The sequence below is a fragment of the Desarmillaria tabescens genome, assembly GCF_030435595.1.
Source record: "Desarmillaria tabescens strain CCBAS 213 chromosome Unknown EV420scaffold_34, whole genome shotgun sequence".
NCBI lineage: Eukaryota > Fungi > Basidiomycota > Agaricomycetes > Agaricales > Physalacriaceae > Desarmillaria > Desarmillaria tabescens.
Window position 1 is genome coordinate 139,808 of NW_026848333.1, and position 16,057 is coordinate 155,864.

The 16,057-nt window shown below is 47.5% G+C and overlaps 6 protein-coding genes and 1 non-coding gene across 7 annotated transcripts; 5 read left to right on the forward strand and 2 right to left on the reverse strand.

The window, feature by feature from the left end:
* Positions 1–1,547: 1,547 nt before the first annotated feature.
* Positions 1,548–1,642, reverse strand: EV420DRAFT_t194. Its single transcript has one exon. It is a non-coding gene; the product is annotated as a tRNA-Thr (tRNA).
* A 94-nt stretch (positions 1,643–1,736) lies between these two features.
* EV420DRAFT_1766483 (Six-hairpin glycosidase) lies at positions 1,737–4,725 on the forward strand. Its single transcript, XM_060480879.1, has 11 exons — positions 1,737–1,858; positions 1,914–2,337; positions 2,389–2,764; positions 2,815–2,898; positions 2,948–2,998; positions 3,053–3,068; positions 3,123–3,319; positions 3,373–3,560; positions 3,607–3,924; positions 3,988–4,124; positions 4,173–4,725. Exons 2-11 carry the CDS (start codon positions 2,089–2,091, stop codon positions 4,564–4,566), a joined length of 2,010 nt encoding a protein of 669 aa, XP_060327501.1. The 5' UTR covers positions 1,737–1,858; positions 1,914–2,088; the 3' UTR covers positions 4,567–4,725.
* Positions 4,726–5,072: 347 nt separating this feature from the next.
* On the forward strand, positions 5,073–8,019 carry EV420DRAFT_1704072 (Six-hairpin glycosidase; the record flags this gene model as incomplete). Its single annotated transcript, XM_060479523.1, has 10 exons — positions 5,073–5,782; positions 5,838–6,182; positions 6,270–6,348; positions 6,397–6,447; positions 6,504–6,519; positions 6,577–6,779; positions 6,828–6,967; positions 7,063–7,380; positions 7,441–7,577; positions 7,626–8,019. Exons 1-10 carry the CDS (start codon positions 5,567–5,569, stop codon positions 8,017–8,019), a joined length of 1,899 nt encoding a protein of 632 aa, XP_060327502.1. The 5' UTR covers positions 5,073–5,566.
* A 2,029-nt stretch (positions 8,020–10,048) lies between these two features.
* Positions 10,049–11,156, forward strand: EV420DRAFT_1274355 (uncharacterized protein; the record flags this gene model as incomplete). The annotated part of the gene is made up of 6 exons (XM_060467832.1): positions 10,049–10,167; positions 10,215–10,404; positions 10,455–10,611; positions 10,682–10,868; positions 10,928–10,995; positions 11,044–11,156. 6 exons carry the CDS (start codon positions 10,049–10,051, stop codon positions 11,154–11,156), a joined length of 834 nt encoding a protein of 277 aa, XP_060327503.1.
* A 1,025-nt stretch (positions 11,157–12,181) lies between these two features.
* On the forward strand, positions 12,182–12,613 carry EV420DRAFT_1274380 (uncharacterized protein; the record flags this gene model as incomplete). The annotated part of the gene is made up of 3 exons (XM_060467835.1): positions 12,182–12,250; positions 12,314–12,418; positions 12,467–12,613. Coding segments are annotated over 3 exons (321 nt in total), but the record flags the coding sequence as incomplete, so codon positions are not given.
* On the forward strand, positions 12,607–14,229 carry EV420DRAFT_724977 (uncharacterized protein). Its single transcript, XM_060483226.1, has 4 exons — positions 12,607–12,888; positions 12,938–13,017; positions 13,068–13,647; positions 13,707–14,229. Exons 1-4 carry the CDS (start codon positions 12,768–12,770, stop codon positions 14,189–14,191), a joined length of 1,266 nt encoding a protein of 421 aa, XP_060327505.1. The 5' UTR covers positions 12,607–12,767; the 3' UTR covers positions 14,192–14,229.
* EV420DRAFT_724883 (uncharacterized protein) lies at positions 13,966–16,038 on the reverse strand. Its single transcript, XM_060483225.1, has 2 exons — positions 15,900–16,038; positions 13,966–15,845 (listed from the first exon to the last, which is right to left on the reverse strand). Exon 2 carries the CDS (start codon positions 15,792–15,794, stop codon positions 14,268–14,270), a length of 1,527 nt encoding a protein of 508 aa, XP_060327506.1. The 5' UTR covers positions 15,795–15,845; positions 15,900–16,038; the 3' UTR covers positions 13,966–14,267.
* Between the last annotated feature and the right edge of the window lie 19 nt (positions 16,039–16,057).

Sequence of the window (16,057 nt, forward strand, 5' to 3'; positions counted from 1 at the left end):
GGTAAAAGTAAGGAAAAAGTTGGGGTGGTGGCCGTCGTCATAAGAGCCGCGAAACTGAGAACCGAAATTTGCCGGATTTCTACCCACAACATCCCCATTTGGACTGGCTCCGGTAAAAAAGAAATCACGAGGTTTTTTGATGAAATTCTTCTTGCCTTTTCTGGCCATCACCCTCAGAAAGTGCTCACAAATCCGAAATCATAGATCCCATCCCGAGTTGTTCCACCATCAACTTCTCGCACTTACTTCGGGTATTCACCACGGGATTGGCGGGCGCAAGAGTGCGAACGTGCGCTGTATTACAGGTTTGATGTCCAGGTATAAGTGTATAGATTGTTACACGATGGGACGACGGGGGAAATGCCGATGGAACGACAGTACTCGGTAATTGTAAAAATAACTATCAATTCCCGCGGATAAGTGGTGACACCCTGCCTGCCGTCGGTCTACCTTGCTAGTATTCGATGCGTCTGTCTTTAGTGAAACCATTAACTGGACTCGTCTTCGGACTTTTGTCGATATCAGTCCCTTTCAACCCCTTGAACAGCGACAGTTCTCATAATATTTGCAGCTGGTGAAGACTACGCATCATTGAATAACTCCGAGGATCGCAAGGATAACGCTCGTGGACCGTGCACGAATCATCTACAACATCCATAGCAAATGTTTCGTACGCCATGCAAAACGCAAGGGTGAAAGCTTTAACGCTTACCACTGGAAAGATGCTGCCATGCCAAGGCCAACGGGGCTCCTTTATTCCGGTATATTCCTGAAAGAAGGACATCATATCAAATACAATTGTAGCAGGCTGAGATGATCCTGCCGAAGAAGTGCTGAGGAATATGGCACAAGCCTCTTGAGGGAAATGGGATCACTTATAGAGAACTCTAAGCAAATCCTAGAGGATAACGACTTGGAATGGACTCAGACGGAGATAAAAGGGTACATGCTAAGTAGGCACACTGGCAGAGTCCCCTGGACGCCCCATTGAGAATGATACACCTTTTCGGAACTTTGTCATATTCTACAAGCGAGGAGACCCCTTCTGGTGTAGGCCAGGGTGTTACTCGGAACAATGTTGGACGACTAAAATTTATTAGCAAAATTCAAGGATAAATGTTACGCATGGGGACGGGAATACATGTTGCCAGACCAAGTGCAACTACTAGGTATATATGATATATTTCCGAGTTGTTATGGTAGAAAACGAGGGGCCTCCAAGCTTGAACCAAGGGAGTGTATACATGCAGTCTGACGTTATAGTCAGATCGAGTAAATGTAGGCCAAGCTCTCCTAGGTTGTTAGGTAGAAATAGTAGTACTTGGTATCGATGATTCGGAAAACGGTAGCTATCGGTCCGACCGGATGTGAATCCCGTGCGTCTGTGCCGATGTGCCGCGGCAGATCGGCGGGCCGGCATATGCCGGCTCTGAGTACTCGTGCCCTGGCCTCCATCCCCACTTCAATGATTTGAAACAATCCAATGTCCATAACCAAAATTCAGAACTTTTGAACTTCGGAAGATACCAAATAAGCTCAAAAAATACTGCCTCCGACCAGGATTGAACTAGTGACCTTCGCATTACATAATATCCCCAGAGGAAATTACAAGTGCGACGCGCTACCACTACGCCACAAAGGCTTAGAGAATTATTTTATATGATAGTATATGTATAGTTACCAAGGAGGCGGCATCAGATGAGGACCCGGCCTCCGGTTTGCCTACTTAACAGCCAACATGTGAGTATCCAGGCTATCGCAGACCGCGTTTCTATACTATAACCCAGGCTTTTCAAATGCGACGATGAACAGTCCTAGCAAAGTTCTACGGCCCCCTTCAACCTTGTCAGTATGGCCAGTATGTCTGTTTTCATATTAGTATGTGCGAATCGAATTAAGAGACGTTTCAACAGGAGAATTTCACCAGACGTCTTCAGAACATTCGACTATTCTTAGTCTGTCACCGGACATCACCATGCATCACAAGCAATCCGGTAGAACCATGTCATCCAGCGGGCCTTCTAAACATCTGGTGATCATTACCTTCGTCATTTGATATGCTAGCGAAATTCCATAAAGCGATTAAATATGTGCCCAGCCAACATTGACTTCCTCGGTCATATGCTGTTCTACTTTCTGTTCCTTCCCACTGTCCTCGCTCTAGCTCCAGGTGGTCCCTGGGACGCGTTCAACTATGCACCCAAGTCAAAGACCGTTTATCCTCAAGCTGTATACAAAAGTGTAGGCTCTGTGTCTGGTGCCATAAAGCTGGTCGGGAATAATGGAAGCGCGACTTTGTCTCCAAGTTCTTGGGTCGCACTGGACTTTGGAATCGAGCTGTGAAATTTTATTCTCTTGAAGGCCAAAGGTTTATAAAATCTGTACTAGGTCGGGGGGCTTGTTTCGATCGACTTCGACACTGTCGACAATACATCTTCAGTATCTCTCTCCTTCACAGAGTCGCCTGTGTTTGTCAACCCACTCGCTTCAGACGATTCTTCATACCCGTCACCAAACATGACCTACGATGGTGTTTTCACCATTCCTGCGCCATTGGCAAAGGGACATTGGACTCAGCCTTCTTATTCCCTACGTGGCGGCTTCCGGTATCTGACCATCGTGTCTCACTCGGAGACTTCTCTCAAGATTTCCAACGTCTCTTGTGCTATTTCTTTTATGCCTCACGTGGAAGATTTGAGGGCATATACAGGCTACTTTTTCGCTTCGGATCCTGTTTTCCACGATTCTGATTTCCTGACGAAAGGTGGGCTTCATAGCCCATAAATTTCAAAATGCTTAGCCGATGATCTGTAGTGTGGTATGCTGGCGCATACACAGTCCAAACGAACACGGTTCCTCTTAATACAGGCCGACAGGTTCCATTCGCTGCAACCGGTAGTACGTTCTATTCGCCTCCGACCTTCTTCTCCATCTCAGTACCCATCAGGTTGGTTCAATAACGCAACACTTGGGGTCGCAGGTCCGATAATCGTTGATGGTAATGCATTCCATTTGTTGTTTGTCATTCCACAGACTAAAAATGGATCATAAGGTGCAAAGCGTGACCGGTTCGTGCTCTGGTGCTCCGTTTGACGCATCCTTGATATTCTATACTCATGCAGTGCGGTTTGGCCTGGGGATATGGGTATTGCAGTCCCTGCCCAGTTCGTCTCCACGCTCGATTTGATTCCCACAAGAAACGCGTTATCAACTATGTTTGCTGCGATCAACCCCCAAACGGGTGCGTTGCCTGAATCCGGACCTCCTCTTAGCCAGCAAGGCTCGGACACCTATCACGCTTGGACTCTCATAGGAGCGCGTTAGTCATGTTCTATGAATCCACAATCTTTTAAGCTGACGATGCTTGCGTAGACAATTACTATCTTTATTCTGGCGATGATGACTGGCTGAGTACTATCTGGACCAACTATACTCGTGCTGTGGCTTTCTTGGAAGGCAAAGTAGACAGCACAGGACTAATGTACGTCACTGGCCTCAGAGACTGGGCTCGTCTGGGTGGTGGTGGATACAATGCCGAAGGAAATGCGATTCTTTACAAGGCAAGTTTTATATTTTTTACGCGATATCCTCTCTGATATTATATAGGTGCTCCTGACCGCATCGGATCTAGCGAGTTACATTGGCGACAAATCCCTCTCGGCAGCTTGGGGAGCAAATGCCACTGCGCTCAAAGCAAAGTACAACGAGGCGTTCTGGGTAGAAAGCGCTGGAATGTATCGAGACAACCTGACGACTACGCTTCACCCGCAAGATGCGAATTCGTTCGCTGTTCTTTATAATCTGACACTTTTGGATGATCAAAAGGTCGCTGTGAGCGAAGGCCTGCAAAGGAACTGGAATGACTTAGGGCCAGTGGCTCCAGAGCTCCCGGATACGATCTCGCCGTTCATCAGCGGCTTTGAGGTGAGTGAGATGTATCTGAGAAACGGTGACTACAGATCTCACGTCGATTATCCTCGATGCTAGCTCCAAGCGCACTTTGAGGCTGGTCAGGACAACCGAGCCTTGGACCTTTTGCGTCGGGAATGGGGGTACATTCTGTACACAAACCTGTCCGTGCAAAGCACCTTACTCGAAGGTTTTACCGCGAATGGTTCTCTTTGGTACGTAGTATTTTTATCGTTCCTGTATCCCATTTACATCGGACGCAGGTATCGATCTTACAGAGGTTACAATTATGATGCTGCATATACCTCGCATGCGCATGGATGGTCTGCTGGTCCTACTTCCGCGCTGACCTTTTACATCTTGGGATTGACTGTCACGTCGCCCAAGGGAGCTACTTGGTCAGTGAATCCCCATATAAATGGCGGTCTTCCCAACGCCGAAGGTGGATTTGAAACCTCGCTGGGGTGGTTCGGCATACGATGGGCGTTGCAGGATAATCAGTTCTTCATGGAAATCAGTACTCCGGAAGGAACCAATGGTAGAGTGAAGCTACCGAGGGAAGGCTCTGTCGTTGTTGACGAAGTTGCTATCGACGTCGGTACGGATGGGGAGATTACGTTGAATGGAGGAAAACATGGTATAGTTATCTTCAGTTAGTTATGTTTAGTATGTCGGAAAGGCTGTTGGTTGGCATCATCTTAATAGCACATCGATAATATGCTAGTAGGCTAACTATACGTACAGATCAGTCGTACAAATGCATGGAAGAGAAAAGTCCCTGATTGTGAAGAAATGACTATCAGTATCCGAAAAACCACTCTGGCCAGCAAAATGATAAAACATGTTGTAATCAAATTACCAAATTACAGATCATTGAGCAGAACCCACCCCAACATCGCCACCAAAATGCTAGTCTAGGCGTGGAAGTTGCGTGGAAGCAGAAGCAGACCTTGCCGGAATTCGCCGAGGAATACGAATAAGAGTATGGTATAAGTATGATGAACTACTGTTATGCCAAAAGGAAATTATGCGCCGTGAAAAATACTCATACTAGACAGCCAAGGGTTTTCGAGCCTGTGGACCGGCAGGACTCCGAAGGAGCAAACCTATCGTGGGAAACGTCCAGGCGGTGATTACTATATCGGGTTCGAAATTTCGCTTGACCTTTAACTACGATGAGTGCGACGGCGCTGACATTGACGTCTACTGCGGCATATCAGTATCCTTTTCAAATATCTCTTTCACTGATTTCTTATCTTTCAACCGACATCGCATTCGTTTTGCCACCTACAGACGAGAAAACCGCCTTGACATTCTATCCAAGCCTTTGGGTGTCTGCATATCCAGAATCCTTTTTCAAATGCGAATTCCTTTAACGACGAGCGATACATTTCTACAGTCCCCGCTGGACGCTAAGTCTGTTTCAATATCAGGTAATACAGATCGAGTTGACACCATGTTTTTGAACAGACGGATTCCACGAGGCATCTTGAGAACATTCTATTGTTCGGATCCTATCACCCGATATCGTCATGCATCACAAGTAATCCGGCATTTTATCCTCGCATTCGCACTCGCACTCGGCTGAAGAGGACGACGATCCATTATTTAATTAACTAGCTGAAGTTATTAAATACGCGCCCGACTCGTCAGTCATATGCTGTTCTCCTTCTTTCTCCTTCCTATTGTCTTCGCGCGCGCTCCAGGCGGTCCTTGGGATTCATTCAACTATGCGCCCAAATCCAAGACCGTCTACCCACGCGACGTCTACAAAATCGCAGGTTCCGTGCCTGGTGCTAGGAATATGGTAGGGAATACTGGAAGTGCGACTCTGTCCCCAGATTCATGGTTCACGCTGGACTTTGGGATCGAGGTGCAGAAATTTCTTTCTTGTTGAGAGGGGACTGCGCTCAAAACCCCATTCATAGGTCGGGGGACTCGTCTCCCTCAACTTTGACGTCGTCGACAATACATCCTCAGTATCTCTTTCTTTCACAGAATCGCCAGCCTTTGTCAGCCCACTCACTTCAGATGACACTTCTGATCCGACACCCGATATGGACTACGACGGCGTTTTCACAATTTCTGCACCATTGCCAAAGGGATATTGGACCCAGCCTTCCTATTCCCTGCGTGGGGGTTTTCGGTATCTGACCATCGCGTCCCACTCGGAGACAACTCTCGAAATCTCCAATGTCTCTTGTGCTATTTCATTCATGCCTCACGTCGACGACCTGAGAGCTTACACAGGTTACTTCTATGCTTCGGATCCTGTGTTCCACGATCCAGATTTCTTGACGAAAGGTTAATTGCACGGCTGATGGAATTTTCAAACTGCTAATCAATTATACATAGTATAGTATGCTGGCGCGTACACTGTTCAGACGAATACGGTGCCCCTCAACACAGGCCGGCACGTTCCATTCGCTGCGGCTGGGAGTACGTTCTATTTGCATCCAACGTCTTCCGCATCTTAACATGTATCAGGTTGGCTCAATAACGCAACCATTGGGGTTGCGGGCCCTATACTTGTCGATGGTAACTCATCCTTGTTGTTCACACCCGTAATCCCAGAGGCTAACGGACAATTATAGGCGCAAAACGCGATCGGTGTGTATCTTAGTGTTCTGTTCAAGGCGCCATTTTTACTATTATATTCTTGCACAGCGCAGTATGGCCTGGTGATATGGCTATCTCAGTCCCTACCCAATTCGTCTCCACGCTTGATCTGATCCCAACCAGAAATTCGTTGTCCACTATGTTCGCTTTTATTAATCCCGAAACAGGCGCGTTACCATATTCTGGTCCTCCTCTCGGTCTCTACCTGAACGAATCGGACACTTATCACGGCTGGACTCTTATTGGAGCGCGTCAGTAATGTTCTGATACCGCGATTTCTGACGCTGATGCTTGCGTAGACAACTACTATCTTTATTCTGGGGATGACGATTGGCTTAATATCGTCTGGACTAATTACACTCATGCTGTTGCCTACTTGGAAGGCAAAGTAGACCGCACCGGGTTAATGGACGTCACCGGTATGGACGGTTGGGCTCGTGTAGGTGGCGGTGGATGCAACGCAGCGGGAAATGCGATCCTTTACAAGGCAAGTTCTCTGTTTCCTTCCAGACATAGTATCTCATACTGTAGTAGGTTCTTTTGACTGCCTCAGATTTAGCTAATTACATTGGCGACAAATCCCTCTCGGCAGCTTGGGGAGCAAGTGCCACTGCGCTCAAAGCAAAGTATAACGAGGCATTTTGGGTGAAAAGTGCAGGAATGTATCGAGACAATTTGACGACCACGCTTTACCCTCAGGATGCTAATTCGCTCGCTGTTCTTTATAATCTGACACTTTCGGATGATCAAAAGGTCGCTGTAAGCGAAGGACTAGAAAGGGATTGGAATGATTTAGGACCAGTATCTCCAGAGCTCCCGGATACAATCTCCACGTTTATTAGCGGCTTTGAGGTGAGTGAGGGGTATTCGCTAAATTGCGCCTTCAAAGCTGATGAGGCCTCACGCCGGTAGCTACAAGCCCACTTTGAAGCCGGCCAGGACAGCCGAGCATTAGACCTTTTGCGTCGGGAATGGGGATACATGTTATACACGAATCTGTCTGTGCAAAGCACGTTCCTTGAGTCATTTACGGCCAATGGATCTCTTGGGTGTGTCCGCTTTTCATTGTTTTTGCAATTGACTAATTTCTCCCGCAGGTATCTATCTTCCAGAGGATATAATTATGATCCTTCCTTTACATCGCATGCGCATGGATGGTCTACTGGACCTACTTCTGCGCTGACCTTCTATGTCCTTGGATTGACCATCACATCACGCCAAGGCGCTACTTGGTCGGTGAATCCGCATGTAAATGGAGGTCTTCCCAGGGCTGAAGGTGGTTTTGAAACGGCGCTAGGGTGGTTTGGCGTAAGATGGGCGCTGAAGAACAATCAGTTCCTCATGGAGATTAATACTCCAGAAGGAACCAGTGGTCAAGTGAAAATACCGAGGGAAGGCACTGTAGTAGTTGATGAAGTTACTGTCAACGTCTGTGCACATTCGGAAATTACGTTGAATGGAGGGAAACATAGTGTATCTATCTTCAGTTAGTTGTTTTCATGTCAAATGGCTCGCTCGTAAAAAACCGTACGAATGAATCAATCCACCATTGTTCTGGTAGATTAGGGAGAACTTATTTCAGTGTTTGGAAGTAGCGTAGACCCATCGTGACTAGAGGATACAGAAACTGTGCGGAGGGCTGAAGTCAGCTGAAATAAATCGTACGAAAATATGAATAAGTAAGTCCACGGTACAAGCTATGGGGTATTTCTACACCAAACAGAAATTATGCACCAAGACGTCTATACGAGATTGCTATAGCAAGAACGTAGGTATTATGATCTCGGGCTCGTGGGAAATCTTCAGGAAGTGTTGCCGATGGCTCGGCTTATATCGGCCGATTTATTGGCAATACTATTTTCAGGTGTGCATTGCTATATCGGGATCGCGGTTTCCAACCACGACACTGACAGTGGTGTCTACGTTTCTTATCGTGGTATATTCCATATTTTTGAAGGCAAAGTCTTTCTTAAATAAGCTTTATTGATATCTCTTCGCACTTTGAGTGCAAATTTGAAGATGTCTCTGATGCCAGTACGTCAGATTCCTAATTTCCTCTCATACTGAATTTTCTTCGAAGGTTAATTTCCGAGAAGTTATAGCTTCAGTGGTATCTTTCTACCTACACGGATAAACGCATCATTTTTCTTGCATTTTCCGTTACGAATGTGGGACCCCGACGCCTGCAGAATTGTGATTCTGCTCAATTATATTGGCGATATTTTCTCTTGATGACGCACCTGTGGCATTTCTGGGCTACGCTTGAAGAATGATCTACAGGCCAGCTTTATTATCGGCAACTGACAGTCTCAACAATGCTATGTAGCGCCTGTTCCCTTGATAAAGTTCAATAACTCAAAGGTACACGACGGACCCATATGTGTTGATTTTATTGCTTATATACACGCATATACCCACCGGTACACACCACCAGAATCATGTCTACGAACACGGCCTTCCACGCTATGGTCTCCCCTGTGCATCATTTCGATGGAGAGACGCTTCGTTCTTATCTCATCTACAGACTGTATTTCCCACGGAACACGTATAGTCATCAACGTGTCTCGTTCAAAGACATAGCTTCCAGTACTGTTATAACGTCTTTTATAGATCCTGCACCCACGGTACGTGGACCAACACGTCTACGTATCAACTCAGGAACATGTACGTCTGCTTTCGCTTCAAAGTTCAGGCCCACTAACACGCCGATCAGAATTAAATTTGGCTGTCGTCAGATGCACCCTTGTACGCCAGTCTCAAACGGAATATTTAAATCTGAAAATGTGTGCTCTGCCAGTAGCAACGGATGTTTCTATCTGACACAAATGTTGTGAGTCGCAGAACCATACTGGAACGTATGATCAGCGTAATCCGAACTTCGCCTTGCAAGCCCTTGCACAGCCAAGACTGTTTCTCTTGCCAAGGAAAGAATGGCGGTGCGTGACTTACCCTTCTGCGGTATAACGTCCCAGCTCCTCTAAAGGACGTATGCACATATATATTTCCACTTTTCCAAGAAGATGGATATCGCAAGAGGGCCACGTCATGCCCGAGGCATTGAAGCCATGATACCCTTGCTGTCGCACCTGGAGTGCCTGGTTGTCGGTATTTTCAGTATCTCTATGATGACTCCAAGTCATGTTGATTGGATTGCTAAGAGTGCAGCCTTTGGCTTTTCTTTCGTTCATGCAAGCAACGCAAGCCCTACCCAATACATAGTTGGTGTTCAGTGTTGTACTTTTCCGTCATGCAAGCAACGATACGGACCTGGAATTTCGACCATTTCCAACTGAACAAAGGTGATTCTGATGGCATCCTCGTCTGCTGCTAATAATTCTCATCATCTATTACTAACAGTGCCTGGTATGTACTGATTAGCAGCTCAGGACACGTAGCACCGCTGTATCTTGGGTCCAGACGGGTTGTATAAAGGTGAGCCGGCGCAAGGCTGTAGCTTCAGAGCGTCGACAAGAAGTTCTTCACCACTTTCTCACAGACTTGCGCCTCTATCATGCGTCATATGAGCTTCAGTTTTGCTCTTCTCTCACTTCTTCACTTCTTCGCTGGCTCCACCTTCTCGCAAGTCACCTCGATCCCATACGATCCTTCTCCGTACGCGGCTGCAGGATATATCACCGGGTAAGACATAATGCATTTTCTTTGACCTTTTTTCACTCTGCCTGTAGCGCGACTATCGATAATTCTTCTGACATTCTATCTGGTGGGACGTTGTCCATTAACAACATCGATGTAATCATCCCGCACAATCTTCTTGTCAACACGCCCTCACTCACGGCTGTGGCATGGAGTGAGCTATTCAACGAGAATGGGACCATCGACCTTCCACTCTGGCCCGAAATTAGCTGGGAAGCTCAGGTCGGTAATCTACTCGTGTTCGGCAAACTCTGCTCTAAAACGTTGCTCAGATCTTCGCCAATTTTATCGGAGGCCAGTATATCGCTGGAATTGTGTACATCTTCCAAGAAATAGCGAACCTCAACGAAGGATTTATTACCGCTATTGATTATGAAAAGGGCGAATTCCGTGTCGGCGGCGACTTCAACAATCCGACAACTGGTGTTCGTGTCGTCATTAATGACCCAGGTTTAGAAGCTTACTCCATTCATCGACTGTGGCTGACACTATCATACAGTTGGAAGATTCGGCAAGGTTCATGGCGACTGGCCACTTTGGACCGCCGACACAGATAACCCTTCAATACAAGCTAGTACTGGATTTCCATTATGTCTTCCGCGAGTTGATCCTGCGGTGGCCGATGATCCTTTGTGCCCTGATACCAATCGACCAGTGGATGGGTCTGGCAAGCCGCTGTCTGGATTGTAAGAGACCATCATTGCACCGCTCACATATCGGCATTTGACATTGCTATCTTTCCAAGTACCTTCGCAGCTCCTCCTGTTCCCGCTGGGCAACCAGACCCTAACTTATTTGTCCCTTTGAAAGTCGGTGAGTGACATCGTATCAGTTTAGTTGTGATGGCTAACCATCCCATAGGCGACTTCATCATCTACAGTGGCACCATTGTGGAGGATGCTGATGGTCGTCTCATAGCTGCATATAGCATTGAGGGCAATCTGGGAATATATACTACTCCTGGAACGATGTAGGTTGTCCTGATGATCTTGTCTTCCAGCCTAATGTTTCCTTCAGCCCGGCATATCTTCGAATTGAGACGATGCAAGCGGGTATTAACGGAGGTCTAGTACTTTACTTGTATAATCTCTTTCTTTTCTAACGTTGTTATATAGATCCTGCTGGTGAAATACAAGAAACAAGAGTACGTCGATACATTTGTTATGCATTCCTTGTCTCAATGTCCCATAACAGGTTGAAGGTTACACCACAGACGAAACCGCGACAATACAGATATTTACCATAGACGTGGATCCTTGTACCGGAGAGGAGAGCGAACGCTCCTGGGGTACCGCTGTTCCACGCGCATTAGATAGGAAAGGTCAATGGCGATTCCGCTCAAGATCCACTGCGCTTCCTCCATATACTCGCGAGGTTGGCGTCCGAGTTACGGGAGGTACAGTTGCCACACCAAACGGGATCTTGGGTGGTCAATATATTTCTCCTTATCCTCCTGATGGGTACATCTTCTCTGAGCTCATCATCTTTGGCGACCCTCAGATTCCTCACGAGTTCAATCTGATGCCTCATCTGGCTTCGGGAAGCGGACCATGGCTAGGTGGGATTCCTGGCGTACCACAGACAGCGACTGGACCAATTGTTGGGCAACTGGATCCGTGGCCCGGTATGCAGCGTCGTCTTTCCATACCTCCTGTTTTGTTCGATCTAATATACGGATAGGTGTTGGCTCGCCAGCTATCTCAAACTGCCCTGTCATTAATCCTCTCGTACCAGTTGCGAATGCAGGTCCTGACGCCACAGTTGTATCTGGGGCCAACGCAACACTTTTCGGCGGGGTCAAAAATGATCTTGACGGTGAGATACTTTCAATGCGTGCACCTTCGTGAGACTTACTTAGTTTTCAGTGACGAATCTCACTTTCTCTTGGTCGCAGACATCAGGAGTGACCGTTGAATTGGCCAATGCCAACAGCATCAATGCTACGTTTTTAGCACCTGCCGTCCCAACCGTGTCAACCCTTGTCTTCACTCTCACAGTGTCCAACGATGCTGGGGAAAGTAGTGACCAGGTTGTCATAAACATAAATCCAGGACCGACTGTAGACAGTGTCAGTACCCATTTTTCCTGATTTTACAGAGACGATTGATCTTATTCTTTGTGTTCCTTACAGATCACCGTAGAAGAAGCGTCCTGGAAGAGCGGGAAAGGCTCTGGTACTCTCACAGTCATCGCATCGACGAATATCATCTCCTCTCAGCTTCTCGTATCCGTGAGTGTATATTGTATGAGACCTCACTACTTCTCTGACCAATGAGCGTGCTAGGCCACTGATCCTAACGTCGATACGATCGCGATGACTTCGCTTGGAAGTGGTCGATTCCAGGCTCTGGTTTCCATACGGCCTTCCCCTGCTTTTGTTACAGTCACGTCCACCCTTGGAGCTTCTGTTACAGTACCTGTATCAGGATAACTGCCTTGAGCATCTCTTTAATTAATAATGCTTCACATTCCGCTGATTCTGTATTCTTTGAAGGGACGCAGGGTCCTGTGAATTTGATAAAGTGTGACCTTTCGATCGTCCTGTACACAGCCCCCCGCAGTCCTTCTCTTATTTCTTCGCAACGATGTCAACACAGGATGGAGGACTTACTATCGACAAACAAATGAGGTCTATCTTGAACCGACCTTCGCGCTACCTTAAATCAAAAGACGGAGGGCAAAAGCTTCGAATACTTTATCGACAAGGTATCCACTCTTTAGTATGTTCAATTGGTAACCTACTCTTTCTCTCTAGAAACCCTGAATTTCGATGCGTCCAGAATATCGTCCTTCGCTCTATCCTGCGTTATGGGGGTATTGCAAGAAGTTAAAAAGGCAAGTAATGCGGCTAATCTGGGCGACTTGAGCTCAAAATAACTTCGTAGCATTTTGGGAAAGGACAAGATCCTGATTTGCATGTCACCGAGACTAGCTTCAAGTTCGGATATGCAACTTTGGTGGTTTACGGCGCTCAACGGGTGCAAGGAGGGGTTGCTCAGCACTACGAAATCATGGAATATCTCATCTCCCAGGGCCTCCCGCTCGAATCCGAGGACATAGTAGGATTCACCGCTCTTCACCATCTCGTGAGCTGTCCTGTGGAACGGCCTGACCTTGTTCGTCTCCTCCTTACCAAAGGAGCCAACGCTGATCATCAAAATCGCTACGGAGAGGTACCCCTGCTCGGGGCCTTTCAGCTAAAGCTGTTCAAATCAGCCGACATCTTATTGGAGTTTGGCGCCGACTTGGATATTGCAGAGGCCGATGGTATTACACCGAGGAAGTCTTTCGTCAGGTGTGGACCCGAAATCACCGCCGTAGTATCAAGGTGGATTCGCAGGCGGAGTGGCGAAGAGAAAGGCTCGAGAGGCGAAAAGGCTTGTGGCGAATGCGGGAGGAGCGACCTGCCGTTGAAGAACTGTACGAGATGCCAGGTCATGCGTTACTGCTCTGTCGAATGCCAGCGTAAGCACTTGGCTTGATCTTCGTTTTGTTTCACGACAGCATCCTCACGATATTTCTAGGTCAGCATTGGCCTATACATAAAAAGAAGTGCCAGTCGTTCGCTACGGAGAACACGGTCCTGTTGAAGCCGTATTTCGAACCGGAAGGCGCCGACTACCACATGCGTCCTATGGCCGACCTCCTACGTCAGGCGACGGGATTGCCGACAGAGCCTGTCCGACAGAGGGAAACCCGCTATGCGCGAATACCGAAAGCAACTGCCGAAGGCAGTTCGAAGCCCCTTATAATCAAAATACAAGCCGCCATAGATGTGAAAACGTTCGAGCCTTTATCAGGCGAACATGACTTCTTTGTCTACACGAAGAAGAGAGATCTGGTGTGCAAGATCAGGAAGGAAGATAACGGGATACAATATGATAAAATTGCAAAGGTGCTTAGGGAGAAAGGCGTCAATGGAACAAAGATATATCTTGCCGCAGAGTTAAGGAGCCAAGAGCTACTCGTCGTGAAGACGTCAGAAGTTTTGGAAGTTCAGCCTTTTTGATCATAAAGCATATTCATAACAGTAACTACACTGGTCGCCAAGAAAGTACGTAGTAGTACATATGTACAGAGACAAACTACGCTACCGATACAAAGCATTTCGTTCCTCGCTCTGTTAGCGATCTCATCCGCTCGTAAGTTGTCTGAGCAAAAGGTCCCATGCCAAGAGTGACACTCTCCAGCTTATTCCTAACCTCAACCATATCCATCACCGACGTCTCATCCAATTCGCAAAACCATATGAGCTCCAAAACCTTCAACTTTGGCGCTACTTCTTCATCAGAAAACTGCAGACAAAACATCTCTGATATTGGGTGTGGCGCATCGTCGATATCGTCACTATATCCATATTCGAATCCACGCCATATCCTCGGTCTCTCTCGCGACTCATGCACGACTAATTCCTCCAGTAAAGGCGCAACCTCCAACAGGCTCACCAGTTCGCTCGCCCACATCACGACGCCCTTCAAAACAAGTTTACGCAACGTCGCCGTCGCTTCGGAACGGACGACAAGCGACGTGAGACACTCAGGGATGAAAGTCCTCATATTCATGGGATACGGTTCGATCACCTCCAGTGTGCGTAACTTTGGCATTTCAAGTGCGGCCAAAAAGGTCGAGAACACGATCCCCTCATTGATTTCTCCGAATACGATTGTAAGATTGCGTAGGTTGGTCCTCAGGAGCGGGAACCCATATTGCTGATTTGCCACGTCCGGTTGCATATCCTGTAGCACGAGCCTCTCCACATTGAACAAAGAACCAATTGTTGGTATGAGCCTTCTGTAGGGTATACTTTGGAGGACAACGGTCTTCACCTCCTGTTGTTTTCCTAATCGGGGAAGTAAGGAATACAAAAAGGGATGAAGGACGGCGCCTTTAAACTGGATGTGTTTGAGTGTTGTAGCTGATGCAAACCCATCGCAGATGTTACTCGTGCCCTGAGCAAGGTCTTCCAACGTGAGCGTCTCCAACATTGGAAAGCCGGAGATAGCGAGGTCGAAGATGGTGTAAAGAGGCGCAATATTGCCGGAAGAGAGGTTCAGCGCGAGGTGTCGCCATCGCGTAGCATGAGGAATAAGGAGGGGGATGATGACGTTCGAAAGACGACGCAGGATGCGTTCGTGCGACGAGCGAGGATCTCGACTTGGGACAGGTGGCGGAAAGCGTAAGCGGATGGAAAGAGGAGCAGTCTTGGATCTCTCTGCGTATCTCTCCACCAGTCTTTCGAGTTTATCGCTATCCTTGCCACCTCGGTCGAGACGAGGAATAAAGTTGATGTCGATGCATGCCCATGCAGAAGGCATGTCAAGCACAATTTCGCGCCAGCGCGTGCAGACCGACGCAATGACCATCGGCGTCGCGATCATAATTAGGTTTCCCTGTAGCGGCGCATCCGTGTGGGGATCTGTGGCGCAGGAGTAAGAAAATATGGTGCATAGTAGTTCGGTGGGAAAGAGTGTCAAGGTCTTGGTGGAAAGGAATTGTTCGAGTGAAGTGGAAAGTGAAGACATTAGCTGCTGGTATTGAGTATAGATCACACCGGGAGCTAATTGGGAGTATTCATGAGCATCTGAGAGGAGGCGTGCTACATGGGGGTCCATGATAAGATGTTGAAGTGGAAGGTGGGAAAATACGTCGCAAGGTCAAGAGAACTGCGTAAAAATAGTAAACAGGGAGCCAGTCTTGCTAAATACATATAAACACACCTTCCTACGGAGCACTGCCTGCAGACAAGACCAATGTCTGCCGGACGTCCTCACCAAGCAACGTTGAATATGGTGGTGAGTAAACAAGCGCTACCTCGCAACCGAATTACCTCAACCGTGATGAGTCGGTTCGGCAGTCGGACCGAAATCCCGGTGGA

Bases quoted from the DNA above. Each gene is read 5' to 3' on its own strand.
- EV420DRAFT_1766483 (XM_060480879.1), top strand. From the start codon at position 2,089: ATGTGCCCAGCCAACATTGACTTCCTCGGTCATATGCTGTTCTACTTT. The intron at 2,765-2,814 runs GTGGGCTTCATA...GATGATCTGTAG, and splicing joins TTCTGATTTCCTGACGAAAG to TGTGGTATGCTGGCGCATAC. The intron at 2,899-2,947 runs GTACGTTCTATT...AGTACCCATCAG, and splicing joins TCCATTCGCTGCAACCGGTA to GTTGGTTCAATAACGCAACA.
- EV420DRAFT_724977 (XM_060483226.1), top strand. From the start codon at position 12,768: ATGTCAACACAGGATGGAGGACTTACTATCGACAAACAAATGAGGTCT. The intron at 12,889-12,937 runs GTATCCACTCTT...CTTTCTCTCTAG, and splicing joins TCGAATACTTTATCGACAAG to AAACCCTGAATTTCGATGCG. The intron at 13,018-13,067 runs GCAAGTAATGCG...ATAACTTCGTAG, and splicing joins TATTGCAAGAAGTTAAAAAG to CATTTTGGGAAAGGACAAGA.
- EV420DRAFT_724883 (XM_060483225.1), bottom strand. From the start codon at position 15,794: ATGGACCCCCATGTAGCACGCCTCCTCTCAGATGCTCATGAATACTCC.